The sequence below is a fragment of the Mesoplodon bidens genome (assembly GCF_964165515.1).
Source record: "Mesoplodon bidens genome assembly, chromosome: 12".
Classification (NCBI taxonomy): domain Eukaryota; kingdom Metazoa; phylum Chordata; class Mammalia; order Artiodactyla; family Ziphiidae; genus Mesoplodon; species Mesoplodon bidens.
Genome location: NC_138168.1, coordinates 58,034,302 through 58,053,752, shown reverse-complemented (window position 1 = coordinate 58,053,752; position 19,451 = coordinate 58,034,302). Strand labels below are relative to the sequence as shown.

The 19,451-nt window shown below is 38.5% G+C and overlaps 1 protein-coding gene across 1 annotated transcript in view; it reads right to left on the bottom strand.

The window, feature by feature from the left end:
- Positions 1-7,951: 7,951 nt before the first annotated feature.
- TRMT11 (tRNA methyltransferase 11 homolog) overlaps positions 7,952-19,451 on the bottom strand; it is a 63,383-nt gene continuing 51,883 nt past the window's right edge. Inside the window, exon 13 of the mRNA XM_081251577.1 lies at positions 7,952-8,502. Coding sequence (XP_081107703.1) covers positions 8,371-8,502 — 132 coding nt within the window. The 3' untranslated portion in view covers positions 7,952-8,370. The remainder of the gene's footprint in view (positions 8,503-19,451) is intronic.

The window sequence follows — 19,451 nt, the reverse complement described above, 5'->3', positions numbered from 1 at the left end:
CTTTACCACCTCTAGGAATTGCCTGCCCTGGAAGGAGCAGTCTCTCCAAGATCAGCAAGGTCCCACATGTCAAAATATCAGAAACATGGGCTTCCCTGGTGGCGCAGTGGTTGAGAGTCTGCCTGCCGATGCAGGGGACACGGGTTCATGCCCCGGTCTGGGAAGATCCCACATGCCGCGGAGTGGCTGGGCCCGTGAGCCATGGTCGCTGAGCCTGCGCGCCCGGAGCCTGTGCTCCGCAACGGGAGAGGCCACAACAGTGAGAGGCCCACGTACCGCAAAAAAAAAAAAAATCAGAAACGCATGGTTAATACACCCTACACTATTCGAAGTGGTTAAATGTTCCTCTTATATTCACCATGGACTAATGCTCTGGTAAGACTGGCGACTATTTGAATTGACTACTTACCTCCTTGTTTACTACCACTTGTAGCCCGACCAACTATAAGCTCATTGAGGACAGGGGCTGTGTCTTTTTCATTGCTAAGAATGGCAACAAAGTATACAGAGATCAACTTGATAGGCTTTGAGGTCTAACCCTTGGTTCTGGTGCACTAGGTGACATCACCTGCTGCAGGACTGAGTCTCCTGGACGACTCCCAGCTCGTGGTAACGCGTCATGTCTTCTCCAAGCAGCCTCGCTCGTTACACAGCACTCATCTTGCCCTTCTCTCCTCAGGAACCCACTTAGCATCATGCAAGTTCCTCTCTTCGGGTTTAGAAGCCAGACTGGAGGCAAAAACAAAGTTCTGTTGTTTTCAGGTTCTTGATCTGTTTTTCCAAAACTAAGAAAGAAAACAAGCTAACAAAGGCATAAATCAAAAAACAAATTTTTATTCTCTATTTTGCTCCAAAAGATAAGATTGTTTGTAGAATTAAATGTCAAGGGATCTTATGACATTTCCTGGCAGAATTTGTGTGAAGCTTTCGACCAGTTCGTTTAATCCAAATTAGTAGGAGCTTCAGAAAAGGTTTTTGGCCCGTCCTCAGCTAGGAAGAGGTTTTGTCATGAACTCTGCCAAATGCATAAGTATATATAAAAAGAGAGTAGAGGGAAATCGGGATTTTGGCCCAACTTTTTTTAATAATGAAGAAACAAACAAAACCCCCAGTTTAATTAAAAATTTCCCCATTCTGGCCTCCCCTGTAATTTTTATGTTGCTACCCAAAAGTTATTACATAGTTACTTAAAAAAGAGAAAGGGGAAGTATTTTTAATTTTAAAGGATAAGGAGAAGAGGAAAAAAACCCTTGAGTTCTTCTTTTTCTACATCCAGAGTTCAAACAGCAGTGGCCTGTGTTTCTTTAGCAGGTTTGTCTTAGAGGCAACTAACAGCAGCCTATCGGTTTTTAAAGTTCTAATTCTACGATGAGGCTCACTGATGTATACAACAAATGGAGTACATGCACACATCCAGTCGTACAGAAGCACATCACCCCAAAGCCAGTGCTGCTCTCTGCAGCTTCTAGTAGTACAACATAGTAATTTCATCTCGTTAGTAACTCGAATATAAGTTTCTTGTAATAACTTTGGAATTGCCTGATCCAGTCTCATGGGTATTGGGTCGCGCCAATTCTCTTTGCTAAACATACATATCACGCAGGGGGACAATGCAACAGAATGAACCTTAGAGCTGTATGGGGTATCTTAACTCAGTAGTTCTTTGTCTCATGCAGGCATCTTCTGCTCCTCACGTTTGCAATCACTATCCAGCTTTGGCCTTGAATACTCAACAGCCTACTGTGCAGATCTCTGTGCCTGTTCCATAGGCTTCTCATGTTCAGGATGTCTGTCCGATCCTAAACACATCCTCTTTCCACTATTTTCTATTCCAGTTTGTGTCATGCCATCCATGCAGTCACCCAGTTGGAACCCTGGACATCATCCATTACTCATCCCTGTGCCCAGTCAATCACCAGGACATGCTCATTTCATCTTCTTAATATTCTCCATTCAATCTTTACTACCACTGCTCTAGTTGAGATCCTTACATCTCTAACCTGGACGGATGACTGCAACAACCTTCTGACAAACATCCCAGCTTCTAGTGTATCTCCCTTCACTCCAAACTATTACCACTGGAGTGATGGTGATAGACCAAGCCTGATAATATCTCCTTCCCACTAAAAATACTGAGGTAGCTTCACTTCCTCCCCCAGAGCAGAGGGAGGCGAGGCAGAAACCCCTCCTGCCATAATCTCTAGCCTTACTTTGTTGATTCCCAGGTCACACATCACCCTTCAGTGATTCTAAACCACATGTAGCTCCCCTACACGCCATGCTCTTTCTATGCCCTGGCATCAACCAATCACCAGCAGGCAAGCCTTAGAACATGTGTAACAGGGAAAATAGAGTAGCACATATAACTGCTACATGGAAAAGCAGTTACCATTAAAATAAAATAGAAAACAATTTTTGTTTACATTTTTTGGGATCTAGAGGAAAATGTAAGGAGAAGAAAATTAAAGATAATAAATCAGCTGAAATATTGATTTTCTGGCTTCAACATCAATAATAAAGCATACTAGGTAGAGGAGTCCTTTTGGACCGGATTGTCACAGCTCCCTCTTTGGTGCTGGTTTTGGAAACCTTCCCAGCCTGAGACTCAAGCTATTAATCAACAATTGTCTCTGAGTTGAAACCCACCAACTGAAAGACTTAGGTGTCTGACAAAGGACAAAACACTGCACTAGTCAGAGCCAACTCTGGAGCAACGTACTAAGCCTTTCTGAGAAGGCTTGGTAAATGACTGCCAGAGAAAACACAGAACAATGTAGAGAAAATTGCCAAAGCTCAAAAATTCCAGATGCCTGTGGATGGTAGGGAGCATGGAAAGTCTACCAGATACCTTGACTATCAGCCCATGGTTGAGTGGCTTTTGCAATGAAAGGTATAATACCATTGTCATACCAAATGGTCCAGAAAGCCAAACATGTGACACGAATTAGTCTCAAGGGCCAAAGAACGTGGCTGGAGTCAACTGAAGAACAACACTAACCCGAGAAAGCGCCAACAACTCTGAGAGTGGCGCAAAGATCTAAAATAATCAATCTGCCAGAAGCAGGCTGGACAACACTCCATGCAATGTGGTCTCCTTCACCACAAGGCAATCAGGTCTACCTTTGGCAGGAGTCACAAGTCTGGCAGCAAATGGTAACTCTGCATCAGAAACACAGTCCTTTACTTTGTGTCCTGTCTATATAATGGTGGATATGCTGCCATGTGTGGGACAATGATGGATCCAGGGAACAGTGATGGCAATCTGGGTGGTGCCAGCCCAACCAACAGCTTTATTCTAGTTGGTCTCATCAGAGAATGACCCAGACAGCTCTGTCAGCAGCCACAGTCTGTTTCCACTATTTGTAGCCCCTAAGGAAGGGTATCTTTAATCAGCTAATCTGTAGTTTCCCAAGTGACATAACAAACCGTAGGTCATTAGCAACAGCCTAAAAGTCAGTAAAAATATAACAAGGCTCAGCAAAGAGGGTATTGGCTGGAGTTATGAGAATAGCTTTTTCTGCCCAGGGACCAGGCCAGCCACATCCATTTTCAGGTCTGTGTACCTGGCGCTGAGATCGAGCAGCCACAGCAGTCCACCACCACTGGGTTTCAGTTTGGCCAATCCATCAGTGAACGAGGCAGAGGCATTTAGAGGAATCTCCTAATTGTAACCTAAATGTATTTTTAACCCACCCTAAATGTAACCTTTATGAATCAAGGACACCATTGAGCCACTCCTTTTGTTTCAGGCAGTGGAATGGGGGGTAAAACTTTCCCCAAACGGATAGCTGCCACCTTTTCATCTAAATCCAAGATGCAACAAGGGCTAAGCCAGCTGCATTCTTGAATATACCAATTCCATTGGACAACTGAGGCTTGTTGGGCCCTTCTATCTTGGTAGTTGTGAGTCTGTTTGATCCACTCCATTTTGGAAGTATCAGGTTGGATGGCTCAGGTATTCAGTTTTGAAAAGAGCCCAGTAGTCAGCTAATAGTTAGCAGACTATTAGCTAGAATAGTCTTCTTCCCTTTTCAGAAGAGGGAGGAGGAAGGGGAGGTGGAGACACTATCTTTATCTTTCAAGGGTGCTCACACTCCACCAAAAGACGGTCTATGATGCAGGGGGTCAGTGCCCCCTTTAGTAAGGTATACGGAAACGCAAGGCATCTATGGAGAATTGTCTCCCAAGAGGTAAAAACTATAGAAAAATAATGCAAAACGAAGTTTTGCTGTTTGTGCTAGAAGCACTCAGACTTGTGGTGAGATACTCCAGTCCATGATTTATAAATAAACAGATATTAAAGAGGTTTTACAGATTTTTAAAGCTCACCAATACCAGCTCTGACCATCCTGATCCACTTCAAAAATGTACAACACATTAGATACAATACTTGGGCAGCCCATCAAAGCCCAACCCAAGTACCATTTCATTTCCAATTTTAATTTTCTCCCCAGCCATTTAAAAAATCTGACTAATTTCACACATAAGCCCAGCTAATCTCCACTGCTGGATGTTAGACAAAATAGAGTTCTTCTGATAAGCCCTCAGGAGAAAGTCAGGAAGGCTTGATTAAAGGAGAGATTTTAAAGTCATAGAGGTCAAAGCAGATTCCTTTTTAGGTGATTCAGTTTGGCATCATGGCGATATAATTATCTTAGTAAGAACATTCAAATTCTAGAACAAAAATATACTAAGCACGTCCTAATATCCCAAGAAATAGGGCTAGCAGTTACATAAAGTGAAGCTGGCTTATCTTAACATTCATCTTTTAAGCCTATTTTGTTCCATGGCCCAGGCTTCTTAAGAGACTGCCATGAGAATTTAGCCTCCATCCCCCTAAGAGCCTGTCTACAATGGCTTATAAAGCAAGGGATAAGAGCCAAATTCCAGGTTGGCCTCAGTTATGTCTAAATGTCAACTTGCTTATCCCACATAGTGAAACATGTGAACATCCTGAGGCAGACCTCTATTAAGGGAATAGAGTCAGGTTTGCCCAAAGGACATCCAGGAATGTGCTGTCTCCATGATGCTATGGCTAGATAGAATCACAGATATGTTTATCATTCCATTACAATTCTTTACACTCTAGACCTTATGTTCTTAAACCACTCTGTTTTAGAGACGACCTCAATGTTTTAGTAAAGTACAAACATCATCAGTCTAGTGTTATTGTGTGCATGTGTATGTTCTGGATTAAGGCACTTTTTTTTTTTTTTTTTGGTTTGGATTACAAACCACATTACTTGATAAATATCTGAGAAAAATGGGAGTGGGTGAGTTGGAAATCAAAGTAGACTTCGCTTATTCTATGAATACAATCCTTCTAAGACAGAAAGATTCTTACAAGTGTTTAGTTTTCTAAATAACTTTATAATGGAGAAAACCCATGCTCTTGTAAAAAGAGCCAAAGTCCTTATTCTGGTATAATTTACTCCCTTTGGGTCAAACAGGCAAATCAACAATAAGGTCATCAATATTCTCAGCAACACCAACCTCCATTTCTACCCCTATGTTCCATTAATGAATTTATGCAGGGCCAGTGCCTTCTTTAGTATTAGAACCATGAACATCAGCTTAGTTCCACTGTGGTTTCAGAAGGGAGATTAGAATGGTGTAGAAAGATTATTTTCCCCAAAAAATGTCACCTTTGATTTTCAACACATAATGTTTTATTACATATCTCTTTGGATTAGTAATACTTGATAATATTTCCAGCATGGGTTAGTTCTCTTAACCCAAAAGGACTAAGGCCTTTGATTCAAGAGTCAGATTTGCTTATATTGGCATCTAGATAACACAAACTTAACATCTAATTTCCTGATGTTAAAAAAAAAAGTCATCCCTGATTGTTTAATTATAAGAGTATAAAACATATTATCTTAAAAGTTGTTTCTGTCCCAAACTTTTAAAGCACATTTTTTATCCAATAATGTAAACACATTCACTACAATGCATCTGGTATGTTAACTCATACTCTACTTTTCCCTACCAAACTTGAAATAAAGTTCTTTAGTTGTAATCACCATTCTTCTTAAATATGTAGGGTATATCAAATTTTAAGTGAGTTTCCACCATAAGGAAATAACGGTAACACTGACTTACCTCCCAGAGTTTAAACAGTTTGAAAATGTTTCATTGCTCAATCTCTGTACTTAAAGAATTAGTCATAAGGAAGTTAGTGGCGAACAGGCCTAAACCTGGGTCACCTTGGGCAGGAAGTGGCTAGAAATTTGTAGATTTTAAACTTTTTTTAATCTGTTGGCCACTTTGGCTAAATACCCCAAAGACCTCCTATTCCACTATTCCTTCCCAGCTACCACAGCAAAAAAAAAAAAAAAAAAAAAAAAAAAAAATCCACCAGAATGGATGGGAAGGAGGTTACTTATGATGAAACGCCACCAAGACGGTCACATCCATAACCGTCTGTATTTTACGGATGTTTTAATATATGCCAGAAATAAAATTATAGAGTCTGTCATATTATAAACATTAAATAGGCCAGCCCACAGACCACCTAGGGTTCATTCACAGATTACACTGTAAATTCATACTACAGGACTACCTAAAATGTAGGCATTTTGCTAGGTGATATTCCTGCCAGTAAGTGCATGAGGAATACACATAAAACTAAAGCAATCCCGGAAATGATCTTCTCCAACTTATGCAGAAGTAGTAAGATCCTGATGCCAGAAAATAAAGTCTCTTTTTTAAGAATAAGAGGACGTGTTACCTGCACTAAAATCAAAATCGGTTGAAAGTGTTTGGGTTTCTTTTTCACTTCTGAGTACCAACCTTAAAACAACTGCACAAATTCACACTCTGAGTCCAGTGACATTTCAGGAATGGGAGACTGAACTTATTGATATATATGAAAATAAACCTCACAACAATGAAGAATTAAAGATTAGAAGGCCTCCACGAATGGTAATAAGAAATAATTTGAAATATTTTTTTTAATGTTGGATAATTTTTAAGAACAAAGTGACTAAAATTAATGTTGCAACTTTTCCAGATCTAATTTGGAACTAATTTGGACTAATTTTTGTGACAACCAAAAAATGGGGCAAGGCTAAAATCTCATTCCAAATTTAGTCAGCTACAAAGTTTCAAACTCACCGCCCATATAACCTCAAAAAATTTTAAATAAGTCAGTTTACAACAGAAATACTGAAAATAAATCATCCTTGAATACTTTTAGATTTTCCCCAGTGTACCACAAATCACATCCAGAAACCCAAACAAAACAATCACTGAAATGTTTGAGATCTGCTGCTGAAATTCAGAGCTGCAGGACAAGAAAAGGAGGGAGAACTAAGCGGATGGCCTGCTCTCTCTCTGCTTGGGCAGCACTGGTCTCCTGGAGGTCCTAAGCTATGCACGTTCAAATTGTGAGTCCATAAAAGCCAACAGTAACACTAAAATAATAATAATAGCATAAATAAAAATAGGCTCTGGTTAAAGAGAGAGGATTCGTTTACTGCCGTCCTGCTGAGGTACTTTGACCACCGTGAGCAGGAAAGCTATTAGCATCCTGAATTAACGGGTAGAGTGGTTTTCAAACAAGATATTTTCATGATGGACACAATGTAGACTCAGCAAAGTTTCTCCTTCAAGAAAATACAGCTTCGATTTCAAAGAGTTCTGATTAGACTTAATACCATTAGGGAACCATCAAGGATTTGTGCTGTTGTTACTGCTTTTAACTATCAGTTACTTTCTAAACCAAAAATTGTGGGTAGTTAACTTGACCAACAGTCAAGGTTTAGGAATGCAGACGCAAATCCAAGGTACAGACGAGCTTCAGATGTGGACAGGCCTCAAGGAGTTTGGAATCTTTTTAGGTTGTCAGGTCCTAGCCTTTCTCATCATCACCATTGTGATTACTTACTTGTCTGGGATTTATAAATAAAAATTCATTTCCTTCATCACATCCCCTCCGTATACTACACGATTTTAGGAATCCTCAGTAAGCTTTATTAGTGACAATGTAAAACAATTACAATCAAAAACAAAATTAAACAAGCCTACCTAATGAATAAATTCTCAAACATACTAATGCCTATAACATATCCAGCAGATATCTGTTTAAAAAGTCAACACCATTTGTAAATTAATTACCAAAAATATAACTGTTTTCAATTTCCATAATACTTGAAAGCATAAATATAAAGTTCAAAAGAACACATACAACAAAATAGTCTATAAAACAAAGTTAACATTAAAAGAATTGTTCAGTTGACTTTATAGCATTTATTTTGTTATATAAAATTATTTAAAACAGTACATTTTCTGTATCATACATGAAAGTTCACATCCAGATGTCTTTTCTATCAAATCCTTATTCTTTCTCCATTGTCAAAATCCTAATTTTCACTCCTGGCTAGATTTTTCTTCCTTGGCAATTCTTTTTGTTACCCCACTGAAATATTTCTCACGGAAGGAATTATGACCTTGGTACGGCAGAAAGTGATCACTCAGCAGATGTGAATACTGGTCCCGGTTCTGGTTGGTTGGAAAATACAGAAAATAAAGATGTTTGAGTTATTTCTTTCGTTAGCCTGCAACCAAAGCAGTCATTTACTTTAAGCAAAATCTCACTCTCTGGTACACATTTGTTTTCCTTTATTACATGAACAAGAAATACACCACCACTTTATATCTGTATCATGCTTGGGTCTCCAAAGTGTTTTCACTTACTTCACCTCATCTGATCCACACAACGGTCCTCTGCACAGAGAAGGCAAAAACTTTTACTGGGAAAAGAGACCCAGGGAATGCAAAGAGAATCATCCAGGCAACTCGAGTTGGGACAACCACCTGCATCTTCCAATTCCTAGTTCAGCACAAACTGAAACTGTCTTTGACTATAAGAATTATCAAGCAAAGAAGCTTCTACTCCAATGGTGTACAACAAATTATTACATTTGTATGATGTCATACAGATCAGTAAAACTGTTTGGGGGTACATGCACGTTCAGTTAATGAAATAAACTATTCCTGGCAACTTTAAGTAACCTCAGTAGATGAAGATACAGGATAAACAAGTGATTTTCACACTTTTAGAATTCAGAGACAGGTGAGGACTAGTGCTTAGACTGACATTTGGAAACTGGAAATATTAACCTGGGATAAAATGTCATGTTTCAGCTTAGAAAATTGAGGATAAGAAGACTGACAGACAACATTGAAACATCAGCTTCTCAGCCAATTTCACTAGCCACCTCAAACTGTGAAAAAAAAAATCTAATTAGAAATAAAATCTCAGGCTTCCCTGGTGGCGCAGTGGTTGAGAGTCCGCCTGCCGACGCAGGGGACACGGGTTCGTGCCCCGGTCCGGGAAGATCCCACATGCCGCGGAGCGGCTGAGCCCATGAGCCATGGCCACTGAGCCTGCATGTCCGGAGCCTGTGCTCCGCAACGGGAGAGGCCGCAGCAGCGAGAGGCCCGCGTACCGCAAAAAAAAAAAAAAAAAAAAGAAAGAAAGAAAATCTCATTTCCCATGCACTTCTGTAAATTCATATTCAAATGTACAGGGATTAATGTGATTCTGAGAATTGGTGGGAGACATAATTAGAAAATATGAAGCCTAATTATTTATCCTGGTTTCAGTATCAAAATGATATCTACAAATATATCTGGAATATAACAATCCTCAAAATATTTTTGTATTTTTCCTCATTCCTGTATGAGATGAATACTTTCATTCTCTCCCTCATATCTAATATTAATAAAAGCCCAGGTTTAGCAAAATAAAATTATGTTGGCTGAGTTGTTTATTCAGAAACTATTTTGCCCCAGAATGTTTTTTTTTTAATTATACAAAAAAATTATTAAACATGCCCAGATTTCCTGAGTCATTTAAAAAGAAAAAAAGTGGCTATTTAAATTTTATGGCACTAAGTATACTACAGTTCCAAATTCTTGCAAGCACGTGAAAGCATGCCAATGGTTACTAACTTCAGGCTATATAATCCCCAAAAGATAAAAAGTTAAAGAATACCAAATGAAAGGTAGTATTTATGGGGTATTTATTATGGGCCAAAAACCATCCTAAATGCTTTACATGCACTATCTAATATAAACTCATCAGCTCTAAGAGATAAGTACACTATTATTACCATCTACAGATGAGGAGTTATTTAAGAGTACAGGCCCGAGCCAATACAGCTGGTAAGTGACAGAGCTAGGATTTGAACACAGGTCTACCAGACCCAGGGACTACACCCTTTAACTATAACATAATGAGGTTTTTTCCCCCAAAAGAGCTAACTTTTTTTCCTCAACTCAAGAAGCAGGAGTATCTCTGGGAATAAACATGTGATGGACAAAGGCTTCCCAGAAAGGAAGAGACCTGGATCAGAAATGCTATTAACTTTGTTCTAGTAACTAAGAGGATTATTTCAATGACACAAAATTTTCATACTAGAAGGCGATATAAGGAGTCACAGGATGCCTGAGGGATACCATAACCCTAGCAGTACTGTCGACTGGACAGGAGGACTCAACGTCCACATCTCCAGACCGGACCTGGGAGAGCAGCAATACAGGACGATGGTCCAGCATTTAGCCTTGCCTTGTGCATGCCAACTTTTATCAGAAGTCTGACTGAAGAGTCATAGGAAAGGAAGGGACTTGCCATCATCTGCTCTTCCAGGCGTTCTACATTCTGTCCTTGTATCAAATAAGATCACTAGAAAACTTGCCTACTTTCTGAACTACATCAGCTTAATCCTGGCAGAAATACCTTTACTTGGTTATACGTAAAGCTATGTCCAGATGTGACATCTCTCCTGCTACATTACTTCTCACAGCTCTCTGAATCATTCTCCACCCAGTCATCAAAATCAGACACCTGGGTCAAATCGCTCTCCCTTTTCTTCTCACATTAAGTCAGTCCTAAAATCTTAGATTCTGCATCCTAAATTTCTCAAATCCACTCCTCCTCTTCATCCATAACTCCAGTACTATAGTTTAAGCCTTCCTCATCTCTCCTTGCTTTTTTCCTAAACTGCCAGTTGCCTTGCCTTTGTGGCTCTCTCTCTATTCTCCATAATGGGATCAAATGCAACTTATTAAAACGCAAATCTAATATTCCAGCATTCTGGCTAAAATCCAAACGGGTTCAAACTTTCCCCAATTCTGAGGCTTTTCCCTTAACATTTGGGAGTGAGATTCAATTGCACATCAGTTTGCTGAATGTCTTCTCAGTTTCCTCTTCTGTACAAGAGGGATCAGAACACTGTCAGGCAGTGAGATCGTTCCCAGCTTTGCCTTCTGTCCTCTCTTCTCCCTGTGACTCCTCTAAGCCATGCAAGAGCACCTCTACATCTCAAAATGCACTGCAGACTACTTCAGTGAATGTCCTGGGGCTGCAGTGGTATGACAGGACAGAAATGTGTGATCCCAGAGTGCTAGCTTAAAAGGTAGAGGCATGGTAAGACAGCTGAAGATCACGATGTGCCGGGGACTAACTCAGGCTCAGTTACTTATGTGCCTAACCCACCAACACTGCCAATTATGCAGCTCACTGGGGGAAGCAGGAGAGAAAAGCCGAAGCACAATGGAAAGTAGGTATCCTCATAGACCAAAGTGGGAGGAGCTTAACCAAATAGCTTGTCTTTGACTTAAAGGATATATATAGGACAAACTGAGGATGAAGAAGAGACTATAAAGACCAGAGGCAGAGACTGAGAATGAACAGCAGAAACCTGGAAAACCCAAAAGTAATGATTAAAACCTATGCCAATTAATGTTTATCAAGAAAACATATACTACCTATGGCATTCTTTATCTAACTAGTTTAGACTTCACGATTCGCTCAGAACATATAGTAGTAAAAGCAAAATAAGCCCCTAACAGTGCTACAGAGACCCAGTGACAGAGAAATACATGCTACGGGAAAAGTGGAGAAAGACTATTAACCTTCGAAATGCAGCCTCTGGGGGCTGGGGGAAATCCTATTTATCTCCCAGGGAGTAGAGAAGAATCAATGTGAGGTATGTGTTTGGGTCCTATACTGGCACGCCTCCTTCTATAAGATTGATTACCCCCTAATTGTGAAATAAGACATTCATAACAAAAACTCCTGGAGAACCCAAAAACTCCAAATCCCTTGTGCAGACAGGGACCTGGCAAGAGCCGTTCTATTACTAGCAGCGTTAAGTCCTGCTTCGGGATAAGCCAGACACTCCAGAGACTTTGGCTGCCATTTTCATCTAAGTGGAAAAGATATGGTTCATAAAATGTTCCACATAAAACATTCAGTACATTTATGGTCCACATATTATCACATACATATCATATACGTAAAGATCATTACCTATGAACAATACACATTTAACATATACTCTGGTCCTTATGAAAAATACCATTTGCAGCATTCAGAACTTATGTTACCTTGATGCTGAATAAAATGGCAAGCTCGCTATTTTTTTCTCTCTTTTCCCTCTCTCTTTCATCCTATCTTTAGTTTAGTTCACCAGGGCTCACACTTGAGATGATGATATTCAACTCTACATATTTTTCATCACCTTTTGGTAACTCTTCTCTATTCACATTCCCTGCCCATCTCAACCAAGAATATCTGCAGATTTTTTTTTTCAACTCAGTATCTCAAAGGCCAAGGGTTTACTTAAAAGGAGAAGAGTATCCTCAAGCAGCACAACCCTTGATCTCCCTCACTAACTCAATCTTGCCCCAATGTTTGATTTCTGGTTTCTCTAACACTTCCAAATCTGTCTATCACTATCAGTCATGATATCATCTATGTATCATAAAACCTGAGTTCCGCCAATCTTTAGTAAGCAAGAAATACTTCATGGAAAATAAAAATACACAAAGAATTAGGAAATGCCAAGAAAGAAAACTATGGCGATGAAAGATTACAGACCACCTTTCCCAAATTTCATAACTACTGGTTAAATTTTGGCACATGGCAGTACTTAAGGAAATATGAATAAAATATTAAGATTGTTGATTACACTATCTACTTTTTATCATTTTTATAACCAGACATCAAGAATTTCTGTAGGAAAATCTGTGCTAGCTACAGATGGCTACATAATGGAAATACACAGCTTTCAGACCTATCACTTAACTTTGTAAGACAAACAGCAATTGTAAATATGACAAGAAACATACAAGTTCTGATTCAAGAAAGCAACTGATACGTATTTGCAACTATGTGTTTTACATAAGTGAATTATTTAATTTTCTGCATCTTTTCACAGCAGATTATTATCTAAATTTTGCAGATATGGAAAGAGACTAAAAGAGTTTAAATAATCTGCCACAAGTCACACATCTAGTAAGCAGTATTTCCAGAATTGTAGACTAGATCAGACTTCAAAACTCATGCTTTTTCCATCACTTTTTTTTTTTTTAAAGTAGAAATTACATCAAAACAATGGTTAAAGAGTTAACTTCCCACGTGGTAGATTAGTGGGTCGTTCAAAATGGAGTTTGACATTTAGAGAACATTCTTCACGGAACAGCAACATATTTGGTAGCACATATTTCAGATCTAAATTTTTACACAGAACCCCTTTAACCACTGTCCCACCCAGCCAATTTCCTGTCCTATCAGTACTGCTAATTCTAAACATAAACCACTCGAGGAATTTTAACACACTTGCCAAAAAAAATCAAAGGAAGCTTTACAATTGGTAGTGTACTTTTATGTGTACAGTGCCCTCTTCTGGCTGAAGCAGATAAATCCTTCTTTATAGTATTTCCTGCTGTGGATAAAGATAGTTTAAAGCAGAGCTGACCATCATGCATCCGACAGTCAGAAGCACTCTATTTCCCTCACTGTCTCTAAGTCCTGATTGCTGTAAACATCCAGAGTTACAGAGCAGCAACATGATGGCCATTTTCCTTCAGAGGGCACTGGCATTTATTCACACCATTTCATTTTTAGAAATATACAAATACATATTTACCTTAGTGATTGTAAAGTGTATCATTGTCATTTATGTCCATTTGCAAATTATTCTCAAGAAAAATAAAGGAAAAGTACATAAACTAGACCTTATTCAAGTTAATCTTTATTTTTACAAATAACTCTACATCAAAAGTAGAGCATCAAAAAGAACACAGGAGACATTAAAAGGAAAGTACTTCAGCCACTTGTAATTTAATAAATGTTAATCTAAAGGGGAATAACTTCTCAAGAAAAGAAAAAAAACTGTATGTTTTGTAGTTACATCTGAAGCTGACACTTTGAATGCAACTAATGACATTCTGGATTACACTGGGAGAATACATACATGTAAGAGCGTCCTGAACATCATAAAACTGCTCAGACTTTAAAGACACTAAAGTTGACAACTCCATTTAGGTAAAACTATCCTTCTAGTTACTGCCTTCTCCCAGACATCTGCCATTCTTTGTTATCATCTCCTCCTTAAACAGAAGGAAGGTGTTATGATTTTCCACAGTATGGCGATTCAGCTGCGTTTTTGGTTTGCTTCTCATGAGAAATGAGGCCTAGGTATGATGGGATTAAAATGTTTCTGTACCACTGACTTTTGAGGAGTGATATCAGGGTAATGATAAAATTCAGTGTATTTTGAAACAGAAAACTTTTAGCTAGCCTTAACTATCTATTCCTACTCTCCTTTCAAATGGATGATTTAAATGCTGTTGAATTTGATTGTTTTTACTCTAGAGGGGCCCCAAACAATCACTGAACAATTACTATTCATTCTATAAATATTTACTGAGTGGTGAGCAAAACAGTCAAGCTCCATGAATTCACAGTTATATACTAGCAGGAACAGACATTAAACAATGTATACCCAAACATGTATTTACAAACCATGATTAAACACTGGGAAGAAAAAGGTTACTATAAGAATATAAGGAGACACCTACTTAGATGGGGGAGAAGAGAATGGATAAGAAAGGCTTCCCTAAGGAAGTGACATTTATCTGAGACCTAAAGGATGAATCAAATTTACTCATAGAAAGAGATGAGAAGAAAGCATTCTAGGGAACACACTGTGTTCTAGGGAACACAATGAGGGAGGAAACACAATGTGAAAAGACTCAGACTTGAAAGAGGTAAGTACATTCTGGGAACTGAAAGCAGGCTAGTGTGGCTAAGGCTTGCAAAACTAAAGGGAAGGTGGCAGAAAATGAAATTGGAGAGACAGGCCAGAAGTCTAAGGTCAGGCCGGCCTTGAAGGTTATGTGAAGGATTTTGAATTTTAGTCTAAATTTCACAGAAAGTTATTGATGACTTTTAAGCAGGGGAGTTTCATTATCTGTTTACATTCTGAAAGATATTCTGGCTACCGTACAGGAAATGTAATGGTAGGAGAAATTCCAGAGGCAGGGAAACCAGCTGGAAGACTACTGCAGTAGTCCAGGAAAGCGGCACTGCACCATGTCCTTTGGGAAGCAGGGAGGAAGGACAAAAATACATGCACCTACTCAGCTACCCCAAGCCAGATTTCTAAAAGTTATCCTTAACTCCTGTCTCCCTTACCCCAATTATTCAATTAGTCATTAGGTCCTGCCACATCTACCTCCCCTGAAGCTCTCAATTCCACTGTCTCGCCCACAATCTCCAGTTTCTACCTTTCTTAGTTGACAGCCTCATCATCTTCACATGACCATGCCAGAAGCCTCCAGGCTGGTATCACAGGCATCTTTCCATAATAAAAACTTGCCTGCATGTTAAAGCCTGGGTGACCTTCCTAAAGCAAGAACTTCTGCCACTCTCCTAACTCACATTCCTCAGGGCTTGCCATCACTGATAGGATAAACTTGAAACTCTTTGGTATGTAAAGACCAAACTCAACACTAGGCAGGCCTTTGGTTTTCCACTTCGCAAGCCACTCCTCCCCACATATTTAGTATTTCAGTCATGCTTAAATGTCTAGGGTTCCCTGAATGCACCATAACCCCTCTCATGTCTCTGTACCTTTGCTGAAAATGTTGGCCTCTTGACTCAAGCACCATCTCCTCAGGTAGGCGCTCCCTGGTGTTCACAGAGCAATGTGCACTGATCACTACAGAACCAAACACGTTATGCTGGAATGGGTTGGGTCATCGTTTCTCCCACATGCAAGTTCTCTAAGGATAAGGACTATGTTTTATCAGTCTGTTCTGTCTCAACACATGACACAAATGGTCCCATAAACACATGCTGAGTGATGACAGCCATGGCTTTCCCCTCAGGGAACATGCAATCAAATCAGAAAAAGAAAACATACAAAAATATGAAAAATACATGAATGTAAAAATCAGTAAAAGACAGTTTTCTCATTTCTCATACTACCTTTTCCATTCACTCTCAACAAAACTTAATCCTTCTTTAAAGAGAGAAAAAAAGGAGTTATCAGGTATGAATTTTCTCAACTTCCTTGCCCCCAGCCCCCCTCTACTACAAACTGGATCCCCTTGCTTAACTCTACAGTCTGTCTCATCACTCCCAACCCACATTCTAACTGAAGCCAAAATTCTCTCTCACGGTATCCCTTTACTGCCCAAAGAGTTAACTTCAAAGAATCCCCCAACAATATACCTAAGAATAATCATCAATTTATAAAAATTACTGTTTAAAAACAAGAGCTTTCCCCTAGAAAGGTGTCACTTTGGGGATGAAGTTGAAAACCATCTGGAAGAAAACCAAATGGCTTCTATTTTAATAATAGGTCAGGTTTAAGTTGTCCTTTCACTTACTGACAGCTCCTGATAATGAGATAATGATTTCTTCTACCTCACTAGTATTAACCTTAAGTCATTTATATTCGCAAAGTGGCAGCAGTTTATACAAACCAGCAGTTTCACTGCAAACACTTGAAGACAAATGGCTTACGAAACTTACTCTATGGTAAGTGGAAACCAATGAGGCTGTCATCGTAAGTAAAAGCCATCAAACTGGTGATGCTCACCTAATTCTGTCGAGGATTCATGAAACAGATTAAAGGTATAATACACATTCTTTAATAAGGTGAGAGGAAGAAGGCAAAGAGATGGAAGAGGAAAACAGTGAGCAGATTTTCCTTCTTATAATCAGCAGAGAGTGGAAATGAAATGTAAATGACAGTGCTGAACGTCATGGACCTCAGTTCAGCTTCAGGGTAATTATCCATGTCCGGCTTTTGTTTAAAAATCCTGCTCCCCTTATCAAAGCTTCCCAGTGTTCTACATCTGGTACTGGACAGTAGCTATAGAAACCACTTGTGCTAAAGTTATACAACTATAAACAGCACTAGGCCATTTCCAAACCAAGGACAAGCAGGTCAAAAGTCTGGCATCCAATACTATTAAGGAAAAAAACCCTCTAGCACTACTCTTAATGGGAGCAAGGTAAGGGTTGGAAATCTTCATCCCTAAACTAGGTATTTACATGTAACCTGTACTTGTAAAAAGTTTAATTACTCTGTAAGATATTAAGTTACCTAAAATTTGTTAAAATATTTTAATATATATAAAAATCTTTATATCTAGAATTCTGAAAATGAGTGACATCTAATAATTGAATTTTGACATCTGGCACTCAACATATAATTTCTTTCTAACTAAAAAAAACCCATCATGGATATTTGTGTTATCATGATGATACAGAACTATGAATACTTTCTACATACTCGCCACTAAAACCTATAACTCCATAAAATTCAAAACTTAACCTCAAACACTAAAATACAGGCCAACACAGGGGATAAAAATGTAATGACAACTTATTAGTTACTATATCTAAAAGTCAATTAAAGTTAAGAAGAACCTTACCCTAAGCAGCAGAGGATGAGTAACAGACCAAAACACGCATAGACATGAACATACATACTCTTGATTTAATTTGGAGACAATTCATCTCCTAGGTGACTTCTTAAAATCATCAACAATCCATTAAAAGAAAAATTAATTAAAATACACATGCATTTATATATGTAAGCATCAAAAACAAACAAAATTATTTTGCTTAGGGATGAATTCGACAGTGATAATATTACAAAGGGAAGTAAGGAAGTGATTACAATAAAAGTCAGATTAGTGGTTATACCTGCAGGAGGTGTTTATGATCAAAAATAGCCACAAAAGGGGGTGCTCCAATACTCCGTAATTCTGACCTTGGTGGTGGTTACAGAGATGTTTACTTTATAATTATTCATTAAACTGTACCCTTTAGGTTTGGGGCAAAAAAATACACATTAAAATCTCAGGGTTGGGTTCTTGGTGGGTCATGGAGTGAGAAGACGACACTAGTTTGTGTTTGAATTTGAAAAACACTAGAAATATAGTTCTAAATTAAATAACCATTTGATAAATAAATAAAAATACAAAAAATAGAAAACGTGTCATTTGAGAATTATAAAAAAAGCTCCAGAGGATTATGCTATGAACATAAACTTCCCATTTCCCTAAACCATTCATGCCTTGGACTCCTAGATCATACTTTATATTTTGCAACTGACCTCTGCCTAAGATTCTGTAACAGCAGTTAAAGACTGTTTTACTGCCATGGTTTGAAAATATGAACATTAGAGCTGAAACATTAAGATGGATGTTCTCTCTGCCTTCAGAGAACTGCTTTTTCCTGCAAATAAAAGAGTCATATCCAAATAGCATCATAAGTAGAAGGATCCACGTATCTTAAATGATTCCTTCTTGGAGCTAGTAGGGGATAGACTTTTGCTTTTTCTTGGTTTACCAGAAATAGTAATTTAAAACTATTATGATAGCATTAATTTAACAAAAAATCCGGTTTGGCAAAGTCATTTAGTTGCAGAAGTATAAAAGAAAAAGTCAAGTGATGACTCTCTAAAATTTAAATTCAAGGAAAAGTACCATTTACAGCAAAAGTGATTCATTCAGAACTAAGTAGATGGCATGATCCTTAAAACTGAATTAATACAATATGATATGCAGCATCAGGCTTCTTTCTGTTTTTATAAGCCTTTTTTAAATATCTCAAGTTGAAATATAATTTATAAATAATGCAAATAGCTTCCTTCTGATTTCTAATGCAAAATAATTTAAAAGTGTCTCTCTTTCTCCATCTCTCTCCCTGCCCTCTCTCTCTCACACACACACAGAGACACACACACAGACACACATTTTGATGGTAATGAATACTGTATTGTACTATGACCTAGACTCAGTTCATATCCAACTATCATGTTCTGACTTAGTGTCACCCTGTCTTATTTTCCTCACTGATAAATGAAGTAGCATCTATTTCCCACCAGGTATGTTATAAGACTGAAATACTTCATACCTAATCTCTAATCTTTCATAGCTCTAATCAAAAGGAAAATACCCAACCATCCTGGCAAGAGACAGGCAAAAAACAAAGTATTTCAGAAAGAAAGGTCAACAGCAAGAGACCACCTTTAATTCAAATGGCTGCCAAAGGAAAAAAAATTGACAACATCGATCCTGGGAAAGGATAATGCATAATGGAAACAGGCACAAGCATTATGTCAGCAAAACACCAC